Below are 26716 nucleotides of genomic sequence, written 5' to 3' on the forward strand. Positions count from 1 at the left end.
CCAAAGTGTTCAACAACGTGTAGTATATGGCGAAGAGAAGCTTTTAGACGAGCTCTTCGACGAGACGAGTGTATTGTTACGCGGGTGAAATTCGCATTTGTTAGAAATATCTGAAGCGTTATCGAAAGGCGAGATAATTCGACGAGTTCTTTTAACACTACTCTCTATCAATTAAGTTCGAACGAATTTTATGTAGAAATCATGTCGCTAAAAAAATTACATTAAAGAGGCGTTATTTTTTTTTTGCACTCAGTCGTCGTTATATATTTTTTCATCTGTACAAAATTCTCGCATCATTGAAGATACATATGTAAGAGCAAGTATGTGCTAGGATGGGTTATTGTTCGGTTCTTTTTAAAAGTTTGAGGAAAGAGTGAAAAAAATTGCGAAATTATGTCAACAGAATGTAATAAAAGTTTCAGGTCTCGATTCAGTACTTCAGATGTCAAATGAGCTTTAATTTTTCCGAATTGTTTCAGGATTTGAAAAAAAAATCAATTAAAAAATGAAAGAATCAGAAAGGTCATTTTTATATGGTGTATGGTTGTGTTTTTATTTTTCCTTTCAAAGGAATAAATGCGTCAAAGCCATAATTACAATCTGGTTATACGAAATTTAAATTGATGATCAAAAAATTTGCAGAATATCACCTAGAATTTTGTAACAAAGGATCACACTGCAATTTCAAGACATTCAATAAGCAGAATAGAAGTACGTAGTACTTCAGTAGAATATTTATTTTGAACGTTCCAATATTTTCATTCAAAAGTAGAGGTTTGCAATTAAGTTTTTTCAATTCTGAGTCACTCAAGAAAATAACAATTTCAAAATTCCAAAAACAATAATTATCTACTTATAAGTGAACAAAAAATAATTTTTTCTAAATCAAAGGTTTGAAAAAATGCAAAAATATTCGAAAAATTGAAAAAAATTCATTATCTTACAGGACCACTGTTTGAAAATTTTTTATTCTAACAAAAAGCAGAAATACTCTAAAAATTGAAAAAAAATTATTTTTTAAAAAATGCGTAAATATTCGAAAAAATTGAAAAATTAATGCATTTTACTGAGCAATTTAAGTATTTTTGTTAGTAAAAAGGAGGGTATTTGTGGCAATAATTCAAAACTGAATGAATAATTCTTCAGCAAACATAGTAAAACCTATTTTTTTAATTTTCATTTCTGTTTTTCATCGCCTTTTTTCCATTAAAACTGGCTAAAATGATTTCCCTTCGTATGGTAGACAGTCTGCTTTGGGAAAAGTTCACTTTAAATCTCAACGTCAATATTATTTTGCAGATAGAACGGATCGCCAGAATTTAAGGATCGCCATTTGCTAAAAATAAAAACATTTAGGAGCCCCTGAAATGAGAGAAAAATTGTTCTTTCGATAGACTGCATGGATTCAAACAACAACTGTAAGTAGACGACGAGTCTACTACATATTTTCATTTCATTTCAATTTTTTTTCGAAAATATATAATGCGAAGTTCTCTTTTGTTGCTTCAAGAAAATTGCAGACGCACAAAAAATTACATTTTTACGCCCACGCCCCTTTGAAAAAAATTACAAGATAAGTTACAAAGGATTTAATTAAATATTTCATTTATTTTTCTAAAAAAAAGTTCCAAGGTTTTGAAATGCTGTAATAGTGCACCTCGTTCAGTGGACTCCAAAGACTTGATTCGAAACCTGAAAATTTACAACTTTTACAAATTGCATATGTACTACCAAGTACCCACTTCCCCTTCACGCCACCCGAATAAACAATACTTGTTACAGTTATTTGCGATGTACGATGAGAATGGGTGAGACGAATTCGTGATGAAGGCTATATGGGAGTTTTCTCATTTTATTCCCATTAAAATTAACATAGCCTGACTGAAAAAAGTTTATCGATAAGGTGTGGTGGTTTGTATCAATATTGTTAATGATATTTTTGAAGTTGTCAATTTGAATGGTTCTAATTGTATTTCTGCTCGAGATTTTCAAATCGTTAATTATTCTCAATCAAATTTCCTCAAATTCGGGACAATAAAATTTTTTTGAGCAAAAAGCATGCCATCTCTTCACGTTCAATTTCATTTTTATTTTCCTGAAATTTACATTGAAATGATTACTTTTGATTGTTAGAAAAACTCGATTTTATGAATTGAAAATTTCAACCCTCCTCCTTCCCTCTCCTTTTCACCTAAAAAGCGTTCAACTTATATTCATTTAAAATATTTTAGAGCATTGTTTTTTTTTCGAGGTTCAAAAGATTCAGCAGGCATTTTTTTGAAAATTCTTTTAATTTTATTTCAACACAGCAAGGGTATGAGGAGTTGTATTTTTTTCAATATTCTAGTACAGGAAGGTCGAAATTACACCATCCTTAATTTCACCCTCAAATACGAGTACACGCTTTTCCCTGCATTATTTTGACCAAAAATAATGATAAAAAAATACTTTCCCTTTTTGGTGGAAATTCGCACCGCAATATCCTCACACGAAATGCTCCCCATATAAAAACTCGGCAAAGGTCTTCTTCACAAATTACATTTAGAACAAAACCTAGAAACGAAACATTTCTTCGTAATACGAGTATATTTTACACCCTCGTATTACACATCGTGGTACGTAACAAAGCGAGGTGGTGTACTTTTTTAGCCATATTCGTCGACCCTTACACACCGGTCATTTCTCTTTGGGTAAATATTTATTAACATTGCGGTTTACAATCGGTTGTCATGTCGTGTGAATATTAATTGTAAGCCGTTAACGAAACGAAGGGCTATCACTAAATGCTCGCTGCTGCTAGAATGTAGTGTGTAGGTCTAGGTACTCCATATACTCGTACGACGGTATACTATAAGGGAAAATCACGGCGTTCAGACGTGAATACAAATCGGCACCGTTCAAAAGTCAATATCGTTTAGGAAAACGGCGATGCGGCGGTGACGGTGGTGGCGGAAGTTAAACTCCATTAACGAAATGAACTCTGGTGCTGCACAACGTTCGTATAATAAAACGAATTACCTTGGTAGAGGGGTCCGGACCTTATTCTTGTTTACCTTTATAGTTTCTCCCAGTACATACCGTATACGTACGAGCATAATATAATATACGCAGGTGCATAGATACACTTTGGTAAAGACTTTGCGTAACGTAGTTAAAGGCCTTAATCTGGGCGATAATTAGAAGGCACAAGAAATTACACGTGTGCGTGTGCAATGCACGATGGATATACATACTTTCACCCAAAAGGAACCGTCTCACATTCAGCTCATTTGCTGCAGATTGAATCATTTTTTTAAAATTACGTACCTAATCAACATTTCATCAAAGTTGCCAGTAATTTTCCTGTTGAAGAAAAATAGACTGCTTTAAATTTGACGTATTGTATATTGCAGGGGGATGTGAAAACCTCAACGAGTATATTCGACAACAGCCATCCACGTAAATGCGAGTACAAAGAAAACACCCTTACACGTTGACAGTTTGCAGAAAGACATAAAAATTACGACAGTACACGAAGATCCACAACGGAGGTGAAAATTTTCACAATAAAACTTTCGCTCCGCTCGCCCTCCCATCACCATTCGAATTCTCCGACAATTGTACCGTTGGGCGAGAAAGCTCACTCACTAGTCAGATTAGGCCGGATGGATAATACAATGAAAACCATAACGTTTCGGATAACGTTCCCAGTACAACCATTGTACCAGCGAGATAGTATAGCCATGTGCCCGTGTACTGCTCGAAACCTCAAATCTCCACATAAAAACAATTCAATTTCCCGCACCCGTTTATACGAAACGCCCGTACGGTACGATACGCACACCATCTATAGCTATACTGTTCGCTCAAATCATATAGACCTTATTTTCAAAAGCCTGTGCGCGTTGTTTTCCAAAACGCCATATACACACAATCGTGAATACGAATTTATTGCCGAACGAGGGAATGAACTCGGAATGGCATGGCAGGTAAACGATGTGATCGAATTTGCGGTATACTATGTACCTAACTACCTACTATGTAGATGTACCAGAAGTACGAGGTTTCCCTCTATACGTATCGTATATGTATAGGTATTGTTCGACGAACAGAAATCAACTCCTTGTCTGGTAATGTCGACGGAGCGAGAAACATGAATCATACAATTATCGTATTATGGGCTTTTGGTTAAATTTATTATCGTGCTTTTGAAGGTAATTTTCGAATCTACGTATACCTTTGAGAATTTGAATAAAGGCATTAGCAGTAAATTTGTACTCGTATTTCAATATTCCTTATGGAAGAAAATTTGTTTAGGGGATTCTACAGCTAGCAGACCGATTTTTGAAAGAATGTAGTTTTTGTGATGAGAGTAATCGCTCGAATAAATATTTATCATTTTGAAATGAATACGCTCTGTGGATTGGAAGTCTGTCCAAAAAAACGTGGGGAAAAATTGTTCACTAGGGTCATTCCACATCAATTGGACCAAGAAGTGGTAGGAGGGCTCGGCGATTTTTTTTTGAAATTTTTCCTGTGGAAAGACCTTCCGAAGGGATGATCAATGGCGCGAATCGCAGCTCTCTAGCCCTTTTTTAAAGGCTGCTAGGGGGTTTCAAAGGTTTTAGTGAACTTAAAATATCATATATTTCAGCAGTGGATTACTCGATAACCGCGATACCTACCAAAATGGAACTTTTTCCAATAGTTAGGGGTTTTGAAAGGCTTTTTGGTGATACAGAGCTTTAGGTGATATCATAAAAATCAGTGTTGCCACTTTTTTTCGTACGAAAAATTAGCTCGAAAAGTTTCAAAACGTAGTTTTCATATCGTTCCAACTCTGAGAGTTAAAAGTTGTCCTCAATATATTATATTAAGGACAACTTTTCATGCTGAAGAACATATTAAAAAATTGGGATGGCATTATTTCGTAAAGTCAATTTTTAAAAATTTAAAGTTAGCGGAAAAATGGGATTATTTATTGATTTAAAACATGAAAAAAAGTTTTAATTGGTGAAGTTGACCCATTTGACCACTGTTTTTACGTATACATTAAAAAAAGTTGATAAAACCTTCTCACTCAATGTAATGAACTCATCACAAAAAAATCAAAATTTTAAGTGAATTGAAAAATGAACGAATTTTAATTTTTTTGCTTTGCGTGTAATTTTTATCAACTTTTTAATGAAATACGCCAGAAAGAGGTCAAAATAAGACAACTGAATAAATTCAAACTTTTTTTAATGTTTAGAATTGAAAATTGAATTTTTTCGAATTTTGATTTTAAAGTCGACTTTTGGATACCAAGTCTGACTTATAAGAACTTGAAATAAAATTACAAAAATGCCAAGATGCTCGACAAGCGGAAAAATGGCTTTGGGAGGCCATACAGATGGGTCAATGACTTTAGGATCCCAGACAGGCAGACAGACGACCTTGAAGAGCTAGGCAGACAGGTCAATAACCTTAAGGGGACAGATAAGAAGACAGACGACTTCAGGAAGCCAGACATAGGCACACAGACAGCCTTGAGGGCCAGGCGAGACGACCATGAGAAGCTAGACAGATGGGTAAGTGACCTTAAGAGGGTGAACAGATGAGTCAATGACCTTAGGAGACCAGACAGTCGAGCAGACAGACGACATTGAGAAGCCAGAAAGATGAGCTAATGACCTTAAGAGGACAGACGAGTAGACAGACGACCATGAGAGGCTAGACAGGCAGGTTAATGACCTTAAGAGGCCAGACAGGCAAACTGACTACCTTGGGGAGCTAATAAGACGGGGAAAATCCTGCGTCAAATTTCTTCAACAAATTCTTTGCGAGACTACTTCGCCAAAATCTTTGAATGAAATCCTTTGTATGAGGATTCTTTTACAAATCCTTCAGGAAGTTTTTCGAAAGAATTCTTCAGCAAATCTTTGGCGAAATTCTTCGTCAGATTCTTCACTAAAATGTTCCAATAAAATGACTAGCACAACGTTTGCCATATCCTTACCCAACAATTTTTCGTAGAAGCCTTTGCCAAATTTTTCGCTGATTCTTTCCGAAAATTCTTTCATTAAAATCCTTTAAAAAATGCTTTCCAAAACCTTCGCCAAATGCTTCGCAAAATATTCCTTTGCAGGAATCCTCAAGCAAACCCTCCACAAATACTGTGTAAAATTGTTTGCCAAATTCTTCTCAAAAATCCCTCAACAAAATCCTTCAACAAAACCCCTCGCAGAAATTCTCAACTAAATCCTTTGACGGAATCCTACCCTAAAATCCATATCGAAATCTTTCGCTAAATCCTTCATCGGAGCAGATCTTTAAAATACTTACTGAACTCAACTCTCTCTCTCTTCGAATACTTATAGACAAGTATTTGAAAAAAAAAGTACTTAGATTGAGTTTCATTTCAAACTACTCCTCGAAAAATTTCAAAATTGATGAAAAAAAAATTCTTGCAGTTCACCCTATCGAACGAAATAGGTACCGGAAGCTGATGTAATTTTCGTTTCTAGACAACACGTCCACGTTCACATGCACACATATAAGTACGAGTATATCCTAAACATTTACCGAGTAGAACAACGCGTAATTTACGTAGCGTATCGCGAGGTTATTTCCCTTCGGGTATAATTACAAAATACGATAGCGCTACCGCGAAAATAAACACCGAGTAAATCTCACCTATTATAAAGCTCCTCTGCTCTGCGCCGCTTTCTCATCGCAGCACCAAAAGGCGAAAACTATACGCAGACGAAGCTAATAAGAAAAACTCTAAATTAAAAATACAATTGTGGAAAATATTTCAAAATTATCGCGACACTGTTGGTCTTGATAATGGTCTCACTATCGCGGAATAGTATACCAGTATCAACGAAGGTGGCGACGTTGAATTAATTAATAATTTAGCATTTTTTTCTCTATTATTTTACTCTCGTTGTTTAATGTTTCGTAATTGAAATGTAGATAATTGAGGGTTGAGAAAATCTTTGTTAAGCTTTTCGCGTGACACGATGTTTATTTAATGTTATAGCTCCGGTGTGGTGTTTTTTTCGCGCTAAATTTATTCCGTTGAATACAAAGCATCGTTTATTATTTTCTTTCTTTTTTTCTTTTTTTTTCATTTTTTTTCTAAATATAAATTATATGTGTACGCCGACGTATTATTTATAGTTATGGGCGTGCGAAAGAACCAGAACACACACGTAAATGAAACCATATAAGAAAAAATTTCTTTTGTAAGGCTCCATGCGGAGTTTTCCTTTTTTATTACGATTATTTGTTAAAATGAAAAGCTATTAAAAGTGTTTTTTTTTTCTTCTTCTGCTAAAATGCTACAAAGGTTCGAAATTGTTACCAGAATCATTAGTACACATATAACATTGTAGATATACGAGTATACGATATGTGGTGCTAGCTGGTTGTTTTTCCTCCCTATACGAATATTCGTCTCATTGTCGTATGCGTCCGACTGCGACACGATGGGGACGTCTGAGTACGTATCAAAAATGGGGAATTTTTTTGTTCGTTAAAGCTGTCTATGTCCCAGCGGACCGACCAGAGGAGGCCATTAATGCGGTTCATTCAAGCAGTGTCAGAGGGAGTGCAAAAAAATGACAAAAGCAACAGATTTTTGCCAGTCGACAGGTCGCTTTTGAATGAATTCCGACGCGAGAAATAATTATCGATGATACGAGTATAAAAACTAGTGAGAGGGGTTCTTTCCTAAAATGAGCGATGCCCTTGTATGTTTAATGAAAAAAATTGAATCGAATTTCAGAAATAATTATATGCTGACGTTTTCATTAATTTCCAACAAATAACCATCTACACTCATGTCCAGTGAATGGATGAAAAATTTATACCTAATTATGAGAAATGCTTCAGAATTCATTCTTCCTATCTCATAAAGCGATACACTTTGATTAATCAACTGAAGCATTTTGGAGGCTCTGAAGAAAAAAGGGGGAGGAGCAAAGCTATAATTCGGAGAATTTTTCAAAATTGATAAATTTCAATATTATGCAGGCTATAATCCTTATATGTAATTCTCGAGTTGAGCCATCAGTAATGATGAAATTTTTTGAACGTCCTATAATACGTACCAAATTCTGACTTTGATGAGTGCAAGATTCCGTCACATTACGATGAATTACAAAATTACTCAATTTTCAAGTACAGAAACACACATTCCATTACAGTCATACAGAAAAATCGAACTCACCTGAAACAAAAAAAAACAACAATATTGTAGATTTACATTTTAATCAATCATTTCAGCCAGGATCAGGAATTTGGCCAAAAAAATAACGAAAAACAAAAAAAAAACTTCGGAGCGTTAAATATCAAAGTCGGGATATTTCGCCATAAGCCAGTAGTACAATTACTGGCAATAGCTCGTCAAAGCACCTTACTCACTTACATTAAAAATTAAAAATCAGAACAAATAGTAAATCCAAAATTCAGTCTAAATTTCACTCTTACTCAACCTCCTTCCCATTTCCATTCTCTTCGTCATTCTAATCCAATTTTCTATCGACGATGTGAAAAATTCATCAGTTTTCATTTTGCTTGTAACACGTTCGTTGACTATACATACAACTCATCAAAGCTGCCAAATTTAAATAATTGCGCTATTGTTAAGGGGAAAAGGGTTGAACGAGGAAAGAGTCGAAATTACGAAAAACCCAGGGTAAGTATACGCGAATTCCTCGGTCTCCGCCGCGTTAAACTCGTCATTAATTTCAGTTAGCGAAAACACGAACGAACGTTTTCTTGATAATATTACGAGTTGGTCGGGCGTTTTACTATTTAACTATGCATATACACCGAATTCTGCGAGAGTAATGCGAATACAGAGGACGAGGTATAAACAGAGCGTAAAATAATGAACGTCGACGCGTCTCGTGACAAAAACCAAGAACCCAACAACACGTCTCGACGAATAATTAATAATATTTCAGACGACAATTTAAAATCAAGCCAGCATACAAACTTGTCGTTTTTTTGGTTCGATGCGGTGATCATGAGTACCTATACCGTACCCCTACTTGATTCGTTTTCATGTCTCAAGTCATAAAAGTAGTATCGTACGTAAGCACAGAATGCTCAGAAAATACTGAACTTTATGAGGGTGAATTGGGATTCGAGCAATGACGATAGATAATGAAGAGAAGTTATGGTTCAAAAAGGCTGAGGGGATGAGGAAATGTCAATTCAAACACATCTGAAAGCTGTAAGCTTACAATGGATCCTCTCACGGTGTTTGGCTACAATTGAATAAGACCATGATTTTTGGAAAGAGCATGATCTTATCTTCAGTCTCCTTCCCCCCCCCCAATTTCAGCTGTCCAAATTGATTTTTTAATTTCAAAAAAAAAATGTTGAAAGCTAAAACTGACTATTCTCAGGGGATTTGTTCTTACATTTGAAAATACTATGACCAACTCCCCCTCCCCCGAATTTTTAGAACTTCTCCAAAAGACACGAAAATTTATTTAAGCGTTTAAAAATCGAGTTGTGACTCATTCTTGTACTGTATAACGTGTTCATCTAGATTCGAGTCAATTTCCAAGCAAACATCTTGAGAAAATCGGCTTTAATGTGTATAGACTCGCTAATGAAGGTCAAGAATAGACCACAGCTCGATTTTTAACTGCCCAAATCGATCTCCTAACTTCTATAGAAATTTTAAAATTCTGCAGGAAATGAAAAATGATGCTGGAGACTCCAGAATGATTCAAAATAGAAGAATTCAGATTCAAGGAGGTGGTAGACAATATTAATCAATTTGTGCATTTTCAAAATTCTTCCACAAACAGAAATTTTTTGTGGCGGTCAAAAAACACTTCAGGTGTTTGCTAGAAATCCGCTCAAGCATGTAAAAACTTTTTAGATAGGTACATAGGTTGAGAATAAGCCACAACTCAATCTTGAACTGCCTGAAAAATAATTTTCGCACCTTCTGGAAAAAATCACGAATTTTGGAAAAATCTAAAATCACACTGGAGACTCCAAAATAGCCCGAAACGGTAGAATTTGTTTCGGGGGTGGGGGGGGGGATATTGGTTTTAGGCGTTAGGACCAATTTTCACAATTTTCACTGAATAAAAATCACTGAAAATAATCGATATTAAATTCTCACAAATTCGTCCAAAATCGAGAAATCAATTTGAGCAGCTAAAATTGTGATTATTCTGATATTTCAGAGACCCAGCTCTTTCCAAAAATCGTGCCCCCTTTCAAATCAAAGCGAGCATCTCAAGAGGTTTTTTAGCACTTCCATCATAGCGGGTAAAATATCACGAAAAATACTTCACGTCATCATGCAAAAAAAAGAACTCATTTTTTAATCAATTATACCTAATAGAAATAACATAAAAAGGCGAACAAATTGCCTACATTTTCTCAAAAATCTTCCCTCTCATCCATTATTTCATCAAATTCATAATTTTCGATTCAAAATTCAAGACAGAAAAATACGACTACCTCGAACATAAAAATTGAAAAAAATATATATAAGAACCCCCTTTGTTCGCCAACTCTTTCGCATTCATAGAGATCCAAAAAAAAAAAAGATATTCTTTTTTGTCGTCTGTTAATGGCGTAATCAATTTCACTGGCTGGTAACTAGTTGATACCAGACTAGAACAAAAACTAAGCCAAATGAATTAAAAAACTAAAGACGTAAATTAATTAAAAGCCAATTCAATCGTCGCGTCTTACGGGTTCTCGAATAAAACCACCATTAAATAAATTCCCATTATCAAATTCCCAACTCCGCGCGGCAATATTATACGCTCATAGAACCAAAAATGTTAAATCCACCCTTTTTTTTCAGAGGGGAGAGGATGGGAAAAAAATTCCATTAATCAGATAAACTAACCATATAAACTAGCGGAACATTAATAACCGCAAAAATGTAATTTCCATGCTCGTATAATAAATTTAATCATTCAAATCGAATACGAAAACACGGGATAATAGAAAAATTTTCATAACGCACAGACGACCAATGTACCGGCGCAATAAACAGGGATATGCGAAGGAAGGGGTATGGGGAGCAAAAAACAGCGCTACCGTAACACACTATATGCGACAAAGAAAACCGCAGAAAAACTACGTATACATGCAGACTTGGTAGAAAAGCGTTGAGGAGGAAAAAAAATACATATACACGGAACGATTTCTACGAAAGTTCAAACAATGATACAATAACAATAAAACCTACCCCGCTCGTTATAAAAAACGTATAAAATGATATATTCGTACCGTAACAGCCCTTTTACGTATGTAAAATTAGGGCTTCTGTATACATAAAAGATAACGGAGTTTGTATAAAATGAAATGAAATGCTCTCACATTAAGCCAATATGCATTTGTCCCTCGTTACCCCCACTCTTGCCAGCTTCGTGGCTAAGCTAAAAGGCAATTTATGATATAAAAGTTTCGCCATATATCAGCTTATATATAATACTGAGGGAAAATTTCATTACACACGTATATACTCGGCCATATATACTGCATGCAGTACATACGTATGTATTATACAGTTTCGCTAATAAAATATATATTTTACCTACATATTAGTTATACTGTCGAGCACCACCGCCATGTTCTCACTCCGTTGAGAAAAAATTTCGTAATTGTAACACACGTCTGTATTTTGTACCATTTACGAGTCTATGGTATACTCGTACTTATTGAGTCTACGGTACCGATGGTTTTTCCCTTCTTCACTACCCTGTCGACCGTCTCCAAATATACGTTAATTTTTCAACGACGAATTTCGACGTCGTTTGGCGTGTAATTGTACGATAATAAATCACGTACCGCGAACGGTAGCTTGTGAAACGTTGGTAAAAACCGTACCGAGATGTGGCAAATAATGGTGTGGTTATGGACGACAAAAGTCGACGACTTTGTACATAATGTATCATACTGGGTGTTTCGTAACGATTAGTGATCCCTCGAGAGCAAGAAGAGCAGCTCGAGTTACACTGATGTACGATGGGTTGCCTAATTCCTATGTGATGAAGGCAAGAAGTTCAGTTCACTATACCTAAGCTACCTAGAGTTCTTCAAATTTTTAGCTCGAGGAGATGAAATTTCTATGGCATGACGAGAGGCAAAGAGGATAGATTTGCTTCCAAATTTTATTTAAAAATTGCACAAGGTGGCCAAAATTCAAAAATTCATAATTTTGTCACGAGCCATAAATCTTTATAAAAACTGAACATTTTCAATTCCGCCCACTACTGACGAATTTTAATAATTATTCCAACAGACTCCATTCATTTCGTACCGTCATCCATACGAGTTTACAAATTAAACCATCTAAAATAAAGCTCAAACCGCATCATTAGTCAAGCATATTTTCTACTTGAGCCTGCCTACCGTACAAACAAAATATTAATTCTCACTCGACCAAGTCGTCATATGAGAAGAAAAAGGGGTAAAACCTGGTAAAACCTGGTAAGAACTAGGTACTCCCCATTTCCATACCATCGATCATACAGCTCATAAAATCAACGTGTCGCCTGGTAATTCCGCAGACGTTAATAAAACTGCATACACGACACACCGCAGGAGACCCTCGTCATTTACTCTTTACTCGTTCGTTCCATCAACTATGCAAATTTATCGTTACCATTGCGCCGTACAGTTGGTTCGGTAACTCCGGAGAGAGCACGAGAAACTATGTGGAATAAGAACCAATTCCCCGACGACAATCAAGGCACACGAGACGCAATTCGCTGTTGGTAGGTACGTTATAGTATTTGCACAATTCGCACGTATATGCGGCTCGATTTCGACAAAAAGCTCAACCCGTCTTTTAGTTTAATCTCGAATACGCTAAAAATGTCGCCTTAATAAGAATACATGACTGCGGTAAATTTAAGATAAGACGAACGTACGTAAACTTATTCGTATACGCACACTACGTATTACTATAAGTCGAGTAATATAGTAATTTTGATACGGTTGACGGAGACGTAACCCTGTTCCATTCTTCAGCATCAGAATTAACACGCCATATATCTTGTCTCGTAAACAACGTACCTAGCATCGAAAAGAACGATGTTTAAATATACACAATTCTGCTTTTGACGTATTCTGAAACATTGTAAAGTGATACTCTCATTTCTTGTTCAATTGCTCTTCCTATTCTTAATTCACATAACCATTGGACGAGAAAAAACTTGCAATGAACTAGCGATGACACGACGTGTTTCCGCATATCGAACAATTTTAAAAATCAAGTTTCAATTTTTACAAAAAATACCTTCACATTACTACATACAATTATGGGGGAAGAAGTGGAAGAGAGAACAAAAATCTTTCAAGTAAAACTAGCTTTTGGGCATTTTTTATATCTTCAGAAGAAAAATGCTGGAATTTTAAAAACTTGTGAAAAATTACTAATCTTTGAAATTTTTACTCGCATCAAAGTGGACTTTTAAGATACGTACCAAGTATAACCTATAAATAAGAACTTGAAACAAAATTACTAAATTGTTGAGAGGCCTGGCATGTAAGCAGACGACCTTGAGGGGGTCAGACAAACGGGTTAACGGCCTTAAGAGGCCAGACAGACGGGTCAATGACCTTGGGAGGATGGACATGCAGGCAGACAGACAACCTTGGGAAGCCAGACAGACTCGCAGACAACCTCGAGATATCAGACCGGCAGAAAGACAACCATGAGAGGCTAGGCAAGTAGGTCAATGACCCCCAAGAGGTCACGCAGTGGGGTCAGTGACCTCAATAGGCCAGCCATGCAGACAAACGACCTTGGGAAATTATATTGACGGATTAGGAACCATTGGGAGACAGGACAGCTGAGTCAGTGACCTTGAGAGTTCAGACACGCGGGTCAAAAAAGCCAGTCTGCGGGGTCAATGACCTTAGTAGGTTAGACAGTCACTTATAGCTACGCCCTTCGAACAGGTCAGTGACCTTCAGAGTCCAGTCATGCGGGTCAATGGCCTTAAGATGTTATAGACACGCAAACATACAACCTTGAGAAGCTAGAGGGCAAAAAATCATTTTTTTAAATCAAAAATTGTAAATAAACATTGTTTTTTATAGTCTGAAATCTCGATTTTGAAAATTTGAGGTGGTTTTCCCATGAATCCAATAATTAAATATTATTGAATAAAAAAAATTAATTTACAAAATTCAATCGAATTGATACTTTTATTATTTTTTTCTTTCAAATTTTAATTTAATATTCTCAACTGGTACAAAATGTTTTGAACTGGACACATCTAAATTGAGATGGAATTCAAAAATTGAACACCAATCAACATTTTTTTCGATTTTTAGTGAACTTTTGAAAATAAAATTTTTCCAAAAAAAGTTGGATAGAATTATAATTTTGGCATAAAAAAATTACAAATTGAGAGGATGCACTCCTTTGTTTCGTATTTTTTTAGAAATGCCTTTCCATGCGATTATTCAATGAGATTTTAATTTTGATATGAGGAAGAATACCTTTTTCGTAATTTTTTTCTAAACAAAAGTTATAATTTCTAACAAACTTATTCCGTGAACCTCGGTTCGTGATGAGGAGAGGCGGTTATTAATTTTTAATTTCAGTACCTTGATAATCGCGTACTACCTACTGGAGATTTATTCAAGAATAGTTTCTTTAAAAACGTAAGGGAGGGCATGGGTTTAATTCTTTTTCAGAGAATATTTTTTGACGGGTACTTTTTTTCGCTATTCAAGTTAATATAAACATTTTCTCGACATCGTCATCGCGTGAATAACTTGTCAACATGCTAGGAGAAAAGTTGAACCATCCGGAAGAAAATATACATTGACAGCTGCTATACGTGCATAAGTTTTTCCTAAGACATTTCTGCGTACTAGTATGAAAAAAAAATCGTAATCATATTGACCAATGCGACATTTTGGAAAGCAAACGTCCAAAATTATTTTCTGCTGCTCAATCTACGTTCAGAAAAAACTTACGGCTGGTATCCCTCGATAATAGACAATTTCATGGGTGACATTTTCAAAATTCTTACCAATATGCCCAAGTCTAGCTCCTCGCACAAAGTATTTCTTTATACGAGATTTACGTAGGGCGCATCCGCATACGCAGTTTTTAAGGATTTATCAGACCTTTAAGGAAACAAATACTACCGGTAACGTAGGTATTATTTTCTTTTTAATGGCGTTTTTATTGTACCATTGTACGTTTACTCGTATTAACCGCACGTACTCGTACCACGAGGAGGAAAAGATCAACGAAAACTCGACTCATATTCGTCAAATAAAAAATACCTAAACTTGAAGTGTTTTAAAACTAACAAGTATCGAAGCGCAGGAGGAAAAAAACCTCACCTCGACTATAATTCAAAACGACCAACTCGGTATAAAAATACCTAACATACGCCGACGCGACGCTAAACCAACAATAAAAACTTGAAAATACGATAAAATACGTCCCGAGATGAGAGAGCAAACCCCCGAACAAAAAAAAAAGAAAAAAAAGAAAGGGAAAAATCGTTCGGAAAATATAAAAAAATAATACTTACAGTTGAGGAGGCTATAATATGAACAATATTAATGATATAGGTTTTCCGTATGACATTAACGAATCAGCTCTCGTATGAGTCAAAAAATCACCATCTAAATTGGCAACGAGAATATAGGAGTACATCCTCCCTTTGGTTGATATAAAATTGAAAACTTCAAGGGTAGATAGATATTTGAAAAATACTATATAACCAAACAACGATGGGGGAAAACCCCCATTACAGGGAAGCCATTTAGTTGTCAAAATAGCATACTATATAGGTGTGTTATCCTTGTAGTATATGGCAGTTTGGCGAACGTGGAAAAAAACTAACCCAGTTTGCGGTAAATCGAAGGGAAGTTCTCAATTGATAGGGTGACACGCAGATATTGTTGTTAATTGAGTCTCTCTCGCTCTCCACATCACCCAATGACGGATGTGTTTTAATATTTAAACGAGAAAATTTACGCGTTTCTTGAATGATTTGTAGCTTAGAATAGCATACAGGGTGTCCTATCGAATAATTTAGACGTACATCTGGATCAAATTTTGATGATTTAGGTGGTTTTTTTAATTTTTTTTTTAAATTTTGTTGCTGATTTTATGAAAAAAAGAGATCATTTTTTGGAACAAGAAGCAACCAAGAGTGACTTTCTATGTCAAAATGTAACCATGAGTAATTCTTTCTGAAAATGGCAACGAAATCACTTCAGAAGTAACCACCAGCCACCACCACTCTTATAGAACCTACATTAATTTTTATTACAGAATATCACATTTTAAACAGGGAAGGAGGATACCACCAATTTTTTTCATAATTTTAAATCCAGGAGAGTTTTGGAAGAATCTCTCTTCGGTTTCACAAAATTTCGAAAAAAAGTTGCCACTCAACTCAACTAAAAAAACACTCTCCTGACCATATTTTTGTGTCCCATATGGCAGGGAAAGGACACCCTGTATAAAAATATCCCTCACATTCGCACAACATCCGAGTCAAATCCAGGTCGTATTTAATTTCAAATATGACCATTTTATTTCCACCAATAGCACGGACCATTTACACAGTATCGAGGTTTATATGCAATTACACATTATAACAATTCATAATTATCGTCGTAATGCTTTTAGTAAGTAAAGTACCCATTCAGTATGCGAGTAAACATGCCAAATGAGAAAACGAGCGACGGGTTAATAAAATTAATTTCGATACAACCGACGATTAATTGTTACACTGATAGGTCAATTACCGAACATAATTCCGCAAATCCCCTCTCATCTCGCACACCGTGATTTTTTCGCTATTTTTCAAATTGGACGCAATTTACAACTTTTTTTTTGCAACTCGAATTCAAAATACCTACGAACGTATATTTTTTTATTATTTTTCTATTCGATTCTCTGTTTTTCTATATCGTTTCACGTGTAATATGGAAACGACGACGCGAGAATAAAGCTCGTATAAACACATTGATCGACGGTACCCGATAAACAGGGTGAGTGGAAAAAATGTTGCAAACATGTACTCGACAAATATAACGCCAGGATCAAGTGTTCAGTCATTTTAAAATACGTGACGACGAATTTATGTATAGGATTTTCTATACTACTGTGTTTTTATACCTTGATTTTATTCTTTATGTTTTTCTTTCCTTTTTCCTTTTCCTCATCTCGTTTCTTTAGGATACACAAGGCACATTGTTCTTGGCTCGTCTCATCTTTTTCACCCTCATCTGCGATCTTTACAAACGCTCGTCGTCGTTCCACTATACTACCTAGTAAGCGTTAACAAATTGATGAATGACTTTTTATACTGTGTTTTTCTTCGACGTTTTCCAGTAGTACTACGAGTACGAACGAATATCGCGTAGTTTTACAACGACGTGTTTTCTAGCAGAGTATGCACACAGACGAATCTGTTGTTGTGATGGCGAAAAGCACGTTTTAACTTCTCATCGAATTAGGAAAGTTGAAAAATTATGAAATTGTTGTACGTAGTAAGCGTTACACGAGGTGTTTTTTTCATCTCTTTTTTCCTGTTTCGTTTTTCTTATAGTTCGATGTGTTTCCTTTTCAGAGAAAAGAAATACGAAGCATTTGGCCAAGATGAGTGCTTTTTTTTTGAAGAATTTCTTTGGATAAGGGAATTTCTGCCTATGATCACGGTCCATTGTCATTACTGGTTTTAATTATTTTTCTGTTGGATGATCCGAATAAGAAAAAAATGTATTTGAACAAAAAAATCTGATGTTCTTGTTATTGAAACGAATGAAAAAATGGAATTAGTACTGGGTCCTCCATTACAACGTTGTCCGTATTTAATGACGAATTTCATCATTTCCTCATTTTTTGCACTAATAACAAGATAGAGGGGAGTGAAAATATCAAATTGAACGATGTTAACAGTAATTAATATAAATGATTAGATACTTTTTACAAGCTGAAAATCTCGAATTTCGAAAAAATCTGAAATCTCCCTCACAAAATTGATTGTTACGATTTTTGAAACGATCTCGTGCTTTTAACATAAAATTACTTCCTGACTCTACTTTTTAATAATGAGTAGGTAAATATTTTAAATCTACGAAAATCAGTGTAAATGAAGGGACAGTAAGTAACAGTTGAAAAAATTTCAAAAATCAATTTCATGTAAATTCATATAAGTAGCTGTTTGAGGAAAGTTGAGCAGCTCTTCAACTTTTATGAGGGATTAAAAAAATCATCAGGGCAAATCTGTTGTATTTTTCGAACTGCTGGCAACATCTATGTACTAAAAATTGATTGAAAAATTGATGATTACAATTCAGTAATTATAGAATGATGAGTGATAGGAGCAATTTCTCAAGAAAAATTAGTGAATATACCTACTACAAAAATTAAAATAGGTACTAATTACTAATACATACTTAATATAAAATACTAATCAATCAATCAATCAATCAATCAATGTAATAGGAAACCATTCATTATGAAACACTCTAAAATAAAAATTTATTTTGACTAGTAAAAAGAGAAAAAATATATTGCATACAAAACACTATACCAATCATCAAAGCATTAATTATTTAATTATTAAGTTACATAATATCCAATTGATGAGCTCTTTAATTTTTTACAACGATCACTTCCGTTGATTAGATGATTGAAATTGATATTCAATCCAATAAACGAAGATGCTACGAGCATACCACATGTACATAATCGTTTATTGAATACGCTCAAACGAAATGGATTGGAATTCCTCGACGAAGCTTTTCTTCGCCATTTTATTCACTTTTAAAGGTACAGTTTCTAAAATTAATTATCAAACATGTATAAAATACTGAGAAATCAACTGTCTCCATTAAAGTTGGATGGTACGTTACCTCAAGTTCAAACATCTAGATGAACTTCTTCGATCTCAATAAATCCACAAGTTTCTTTTTCCAACTTGAAAAACTAAGAACAAATTATTAGCTTGAATTTTGAATCATGTCATTCATGTCTACTCACTCATACTTCACCTATCGCGTCTCACACAAGCTCACCATTGAAAAATTAATTCAAATTACGCGTTTGTTTATATAGGGACTGATGCATCATCACCGCCAGATACATCCTCAAGATATGATGTTACGAAAATACTGAACGATTCCTTCGCAGGCATCTTTGGAGGAATCGATTTGAATGCAAAAATAAAATCAGCGAAGCTCTCTCGCCAATACGGTAACATGTACTCTTCCACAAAAACATTAAATGAAAGTGCTCAAAAAATCCGATCAATTGCGGATGAAATTTCCATGGTTTATTATATCTTTCATTACGGCGAGGGTCTATTCATCAACGGACCTTACATAACTCATTGGAGTTTATCAAAAAATGAAATGGTAAACCTTTACTCTAAATATCTATATATACCATACCTACATATTATTCATGCCTAAATAATGATTATTCGTGCCTGGCAAGATAATTTATCGATAATACATTTCATTACAGCAAATAAACTTCGGAAAATTCCATTTCCACATCAAAGGAACAGTGAAAATAACAAAAGCTAATCTCTTCTTACAATGTGATTATGAAAACTTTGTTATTTTATCTGGCGATAATTTCACAATAACCGCAAAAAAACTGCAAGAAAACCACCACGACGACGAAAAAATCCAAATCGATGTATTGTTCAACAACAGAAAACTTCTGAATAACGCATTTGAGAAATGTCGTCAAATACCTTACAAGCAACAATTAAAATTGACACATACTATGAGTATGGCATTTCCGGCAATAATACGAGATTGCATCATTACTAAGAGTGATTTTGTGCCGTTAATGAATAATACTCTCAATCATATAATTCCAAGACTGAAAATTTCTTCAATCCATACAGATTTTGTGGAGAACGAACAACACTACTACTATCACATACCTATTATTTCTTTCGTCCACTTTCATTTGAAAAACATCAAAATCGTAGGTATATGGAATTTGGAGCCCTACAAACATCACTATGATCGCTACAGAGATGCAAACACTCCTTTCACCTTACTTGTGAAAAACGTAAAAGGAAGCATGATGTTGGATTCCGAATCTGAACATTTTCCGCAATTCAAACTAAAATTTGTTATTGGTGAGCTCTCGATGCTTTCCGACCAAATTACCAATATACGAGTATTGGCGAAAAATTACAGCATACTTGAGGATACTTCAACACCGTCAACACGAATTACCCCTTGGTTAACGAAATTTTCCGATTTCATAATGGGAAATATTTTATCGGAGATTGAAACAATGACAATACCATTCATCGAAGGTGAGTCCATTTATACATACCTATTTCCATTTAAAAAAATAATAATATGTTCGGCGTTCTCTCCAAATTTTTTGTCGAGTGGAAAATGAGTGGATCTAATCGCATCAGATATAATCCGGACATTTCCTCGACTCAATTTGATTTGAACAAAAAATCAAATCTGATCAGAATTGCAAAAGAATGTACAATTTTTGTTCTTCTTCTACACGTATAGGCACAGTAAATAGACGAAATTTACCATCAACGCGTACGATGCTCAAAATGGAAACCATGCTGACACAGCTCTTGGAGAAATCTACGAATAACACAGACAAAGCTCAAGCTCAAACATCCAACAAAATCCGAACTTGAGAACTTCATCTTCTGGTAAAATTCATTACAGTATTATAAAAGTGAGTCAAATGTTGTTATTGCTGAACTTGAATAATTTTTGAATTTCAGTATCAGAAATCCATTACAATATTTTCAAGAATTAGCAATTCAGGATTCTGCTATCAAACAATTTTGACTCTGAGATCAAATGACTGAAAATTCATCGGTGATTACTATAAACAACATTGTTTTAATTTGTGAAAATAAACATTCAATCAAAACGCAACGTGGAAGTCGCTTAATGTTGATGAAAAATAGTTTACATGCAATAAAAATGAGGCAAAAAGTGATAATCATCTCGATAGTTTTTTAAATGTTTAATTTAAACATGTAATTAGTACGTTATATGTATATGAATTAAAATGATACACAGACTGAATTATAAATGAGGAAATTCGAAATTGATTTTTGACTCGGCAAATTATAACTTCAAATCATAATTCATCAGAAGTAATCAACAGTTTGTGAAAGTTTAACGTTTTATTGTACTGTGAAGACATGTATTTGAATCGTTCAAAAACGCTGTATTCGTTTCTCATTTTATTCTTTCTAAAAGGTACTAAGAATTTTCAATTATAACACATAAATTTTGTAATGTAGATATTTAAAATTTGATTTGCATAAAATTTTTTTAAAAAAAGTGAATTGGTTTATTAAAATAGGTACATCATTATTTTTGTGACTCTAAGTTCAATATTATCGAGATAAAACCCCTTTAATTGTCTCTACGAGCCTTTGAATTACCACAAAAATTCAAAAAATCGAGTGACCTATAGTTGTATAACGTTTTTGATGTTGCGAACATCAAAAATCAAATCAACTTATTTTGGGGATAAAAATCCTGTGTCATGACGTAAGATGTGTTTACAAATTTTTTATGTCATATTTGATGCGAATCATTTCATCTATGCTCATTGACTGAAAATGAGAAACTGGGGGGGGGGGGGAATAGATAACAATGTACAACATAATCGTAAAGTGACTTTTTTCGATGTACAAATAAAAACTCGTTTTTATTTTTCTTACATTTTTTTACTTTCAGGCATACATATACGCATTACCTAAACGGCCACACCACGGGAAAAATTAATTTCATCTTCGCTTGTTTTAGAAATCGATGCGACGGCTTTGCGGGACCCTTCTCCTAAATACGATATTACAAAAATAATAAATGAAACAGTTGTCAAACTATTAGGTACAAAAAATAGTGATAATTTGAACGAAAGAATTCTATCATGGATGCATCCCGAGGCAGGAAAATACTTCCGTCATCAAATATCAATTAAAAATGATCTGAAAATTCGACCTTTCAACGAAGACTTCTTCTTAGATGGTATGATTTTTCGCTACACTGGATATCCATATTTTTCCAAGGAGAGTAAGGCGAGAATTCGCTGGAATACTTCTAAAGCGGAAATGGTAAACAGATCAAAAGTTTCTACATAGTACATATATGTATTTCCATCCATAGCTAAAAGTAGGTATAGGTAGGTACGTATTCAAAAGTACTACCGGTTATCTTCTATGTATTTCAGAGCATCAGCTGGAATAAAATCAGATTTATTATCTACGGAAAAGTGAAAGATGAAGCTTGTAGTTTCGTGTGGTGTCGACATTATTATGAGTTCGAAGTAGTCCATGTATACGATAACTTTTCAATAACAGCCACCAAATTATCATCAAATCAACTTGACGACAAAAAAATATTCATTGCTGTATCGTACGATCGTGTGGAGAATGAGGAGGTATGTACATAATTATGAGTCATTACAGTGAATAAAAAGCAATGGTCATGAGAGCACAACAATTGATATTTTCAACATAAGAGTTCTTCTATTTCAGGGTATCAAATTTTCGAAAAATTATGAATTATCCTACAAACAAATACTGCAACTCAAATATAAGATTGCATTGGAATCCACGACTTTAATAAGCGATTTTTTCATCAAAAGCGATGATTTTTACAATTTTTTTGATAGTATTCTCGTAACTCCAAAGGAACGAATTACGTCAATTCATCCAGATTTCCCCGATAATGAACATAGCTATTATTATAGTATACCTGATATTCCCATCGTGTACGTGAATTTCAAAAATATTAAAATTATTGGCCTGTGGAGTTTTGAACCGTGCATAGATAACAATACAATTTCCTTACATACGAAGAATGTTCGAGGAAACATGATTTTGGATGCTGGATTTGAACATTTTCCGCAGTTTGAACTGAAATTCATCATCGATGAACTTTCCATGTTCATTGACCACGGAATTAAACGTATACGAGTAATGGCAAGAAATTACAGCATCTCTGAACTAACATCGAAATCATCATCATCACTGTCCTCGTGGCTAAAAGAATTTTCTGTTCCTATAATGGATCTGATCGAATCAGCTATCGAAACTACAATAATGCCGTCGATGGGATGTAAGTGTAATATGTACCTACCTACTAAAGTACAATACTATTAAGCAAGTATACGCGGGTGATTTTTTCACCAAGAAAGTATCGTGAAAAAATTCAGTGATCATTTAGTAATGTTTCATCTCATATTTTTATTTCTTCGAAATAGATCTGTCACGTTCGTCTCTATCGAAGATACAGATACAGGAAATGGAAACCTCGTTCATACAGCTTTTGAAGAAATCTGCTGATGTCTGACGGAGCCCAGATATGATTTTTAAAGCACCATTGGTACGTATACAAGTTATCCATCCATCCATCTCTTGAATACGTTTCTAAAAATACTTTACAGAACAATTGAAAAATGACCTTCAGGGGTGGGGGCAGTTTTCGAAATTTTCAAAAATATGACATGTGGTATCAAACCAAAATATTTTCAAACCCCAACACGTTTTAGAACTATTTTTACAAAATACGTATAGGTAGGTAGTCAAAATGTAATCACGAAGAGGACGATTTTCTGGATTTTTCTGTATTAGTACTTTCAATTGTTGGAAATCGCATAAAGAATCATATGAGTGCGATTCTTTAGGAAAAGGAAACGCCATCTTCAAAAATGCGATTTTTTCCTTCACAATGAGAATTCGATTGGAATCAGAAAAAGAATCCTATTCTAACCCCTTCCCGTACGATTTTTTTTTGTGGTTCGTTCCATTCTACTTCAAAATAATGCTCTGTTAATTATAACGTATACATAAACTGTTCGATACTATGTACGAACAGGATAAAAATTCAATTTCTATTTTTATCTCAATCATTACAAAACATGAAACATCCTAAGAAATATTTATACTCAACGTTGTGTGTACAACATTTATTTACGAATATAAAATACATAATACGAAAAACTTACTCATTTTCAAAAAATTCTTATTCCTAGTGCAAAAATTCTGTACTCACCTAAAACAAACAACAAAAAAACAGATTAGTTGAAGCAAACGGACGTAATCTGATACAAGGAAGTTTTTTTTACACTCAATTAAAATAAAATACTAATAGTACGAGTAGGTATATAGAAGTGTTGAAAATTATTATATTTTATTCTTAAAAATCGAAATCATACCTACTTATTTTTCTCTTTACAAATTATTTTTACATAATAAATTAATTTAGATATGTTTTTTCCGACATGAAAAATTCGGTAGGCTTATAAATCGGTAATCACCTATTTTTGAAGCCAAATCTATACTTAGTTATTTACACTTCATTCAAATACGAATTTGAAACTTTTTATCTTAAATAGATTTTTCTGTTTTCGTAGAGGCTTTGACAATCGACGTGAATAAAGAAGGAGACGAAAAAATAAAATAACAAAGATCTCACTTAATAAACTCAAGTCTTGTTTCTACCAACATCATTTCTAACATTATTTTCATCAACTACAGAACAAGAAAAAATCGTTTCAAGCAGCAGATTCATCCATTCACCTACGGATAAAACTCAACCAAAAAGTATTTTCCTTGCACCGCAATCCTCAAGAAATCGAGCAGTGTTTTCTCGGTATTCGTTATTTTTATTCATTTGCTTATCAAAGCTTCCAAAATAAAATTATATTCGACTCAAAAAGCATTAAATAAATTACGTAAATGAAAAACTCGATTGTTTTTCTAATTCGGCTAATTTGAATAATTTCCTACCATAATAAACGTTCTCGTATAATTTGCAATTGTACGTATTTTTCTTGCTTACTTTTATCCTTCTGCTTTTAGCAGATAAGCCGAGGAAATTTATGCCCAGATTATCGACTGGATTTACATTCTAGTTTAATGAAATGAACCACGAAACTATTCACGTTTTTGGTAACTGTTTTAATTCATCTGATGAACATTGAACAGAATTTACTTACACTCCAGATACGAGTAAGTAAATTATAGTTCTTATAAAACACTTTAAAATAGGCAATGAACGCATTAAAGTTTGTGTGGATATCTTTTTTGTCGAGGAATTATTGAACTTTCAATGCTTCAAAATTGAGTAGCTACTTTCACAAAGATCGAGTTAGTTTCAGATTAATTGATTTACTTACAACATTTCTGTACGTAGGTATTTGAGAACAAAAAGTGATCAAGTGATTGGAAAAATGATCTCATATTTTTGAAATTTTTGCGATTAAATCCCAAAACACTAAAACCAATTTAGCAACAAAAATGAAAAACAAAATCGAAATAATTTTCCCAAATTCAAACACGTGACTACAAAAAAATAACATTCTTATAAACTTACACGTCGCAAAGAACAAATCGGCCAACAAACCAGAAAAGACGACAGTGTGTTGAAAAATTGCCCATTTCGCAGCTCGCTTACTCGAGGAAAAATTAATTATTCGCTCGATAAAGGAAATTTCAATTCGGAGATTTCCGAAGGAGAAGCAAGCATAGAAACGATTTCGAGTAAGAGCAAATTATCGTCGCTAAGGTTGATTTTTTCCGACGTGTATTTCGCCCAAACAGTAATGAGTTTTTCGGTTAATATACGACGGGGTGGTTTTTTTTCTATAAGGGTAAGTTGGTAATTTTAAAGGGCAGTTTAATAAATGGAAAATAGCGTTTGCTTCGTTTACGCGGATGACGATCGCTGAAGCAGTGTAAGCTTGGTCGATGCTTCCACTCAGGTGTTACTAATAAGACTGCAGCAGATTGCTAAGATGCTGGCTTTTTGAGTAGGTACCCATAGTACGAGTACAAATCTGTGGATAAACATCACCGAATTGAGGAATATTTTTCACGTGTAATTGCGGGTGCAAAAAAGAAGAGATGCCCAGACCCATAAACAATATCATACGAGAGAATCACTGGGGGTTTCTGGTGGGCCCATCTCCGATCCGATTTGAATGCGAAGGTGATTTACGAAAAGAGCATGGTCTGATTCCTACATACCTACCAATTTAAATTTAAAAATTCAGTTGTTCAAATTAATTTATGAATTTTTGATAAAATTTTGAAAATTTAAAGAAAGTGATTTTTTTGATTTTTCTTTGCGTCTGAAGGGCCTTCTTTTTTTTTGAAAATTCCCAAAAACCGCTCAGCTGAGATTTGCCATACTTGAACACTTCAATTTTTGATGGTAGAAAAATTTTAAAAATCCAAACAAAAATTCTGTTGATGAAATTGATTTTAATGTCAATATTTCAAATCGAAAAGGCAACCATAAAAACTTTTTTCAAAAAATTTTATCGATAGCAAGGAATTTTTTACGTTTTTGTCCATTTTAGTGTTCTGTCTTGCAACATCATTATTTACTTCACTACAATACGATCATTTTTTAGCTTTTTTTATGTGGTCAAAAGTTCTCAGTGAATATGATTTATCGCAATACGTAAACTAACAAGTAATTCAACAATTCATAAATATAGGTCTTTTTGTTACGTCTAGAGCAAGTTAATCGATCACTTTCCACTTTCCAATTCAACAACTTTCTGTTCAAAAATTTTTTCAACGTTTTTTCAATATTGCAAGTGTTTTTTTCATATTCTCAATTGGTTAAACACTTCGTTTTTTTCTTCTCATCTACATCTATAAGTAATATTAAATTCACCATCCTATAAAAATCATTTTTGGAGATTCCTCAATTCGGCGAAAAAAAATTCTAAACGGTT

At 34.2% G+C, this 26716-nt stretch overlaps 2 protein-coding genes across 9 annotated transcripts in view; one reads left to right on the top strand and one right to left on the bottom strand.

The window, feature by feature from the left end:
• The window catches only part of Sema2a (Semaphorin 2a), a 515491-nt gene that overhangs the window by 459351 nt on the left and 29424 nt on the right, over positions 1 to 26716 (bottom strand). The window lies entirely within an intron of this gene.
• Positions 18638 to 24787, top strand: LOC135847542 (uncharacterized). Of its 8 annotated transcripts, none has more exons than XM_065367105.1 (10): positions 18638 to 18778; positions 19064 to 19362; positions 19475 to 20288; positions 20503 to 20654; positions 20730 to 21216; positions 21772 to 22079; positions 22196 to 22405; positions 22503 to 23085; positions 23231 to 23352; positions 24365 to 24787. In XM_065367105.1, exons 5-9 carry the CDS (start codon positions 21159 to 21161, stop codon positions 23317 to 23319), a joined length of 1248 nt encoding a protein of 415 aa, XP_065223177.1. In that variant the 5' UTR covers positions 18638 to 18778; positions 19064 to 19362; positions 19475 to 20288; positions 20503 to 20654; positions 20730 to 21158; the 3' UTR covers positions 23320 to 23352; positions 24365 to 24787. The 8 variants fall into 5 exon arrangements, 4 of the variants coding, with proteins under 4 accessions (XP_065223177.1, XP_065223176.1, XP_065223178.1 ...); XR_010559191.1 differs by having other exon boundaries at positions 24383 to 24787; XR_010559194.1 differs by having other exon boundaries at positions 24507 to 24787.

The sequence above is a fragment of the Planococcus citri genome, chromosome 5, assembly GCF_950023065.1.
Source record: "Planococcus citri chromosome 5, ihPlaCitr1.1, whole genome shotgun sequence".
NCBI lineage: Eukaryota > Metazoa > Arthropoda > Insecta > Hemiptera > Pseudococcidae > Planococcus > Planococcus citri.

Excerpts from the sequence above, each read along its gene's own strand:
- LOC135847542 (XM_065367105.1), top strand. The coding sequence starts at position 21,159 with ATGTATTTGAATCGTTCAAAAACGCTGTATTCGTTTCTCATTTTATTC. Across the intron at positions 22,406-22,502 it reads ATCGTGTGGAGAATGAGGAG|GGTATCAAATTTTCGAAAAA; the intron begins GTATGTACATAA and ends CTTCTATTTCAG. Across the intron at positions 23,086-23,230 it reads AATAATGCCGTCGATGGGAT|ATCTGTCACGTTCGTCTCTA; the intron begins GTAAGTGTAATA and ends TCTTCGAAATAG.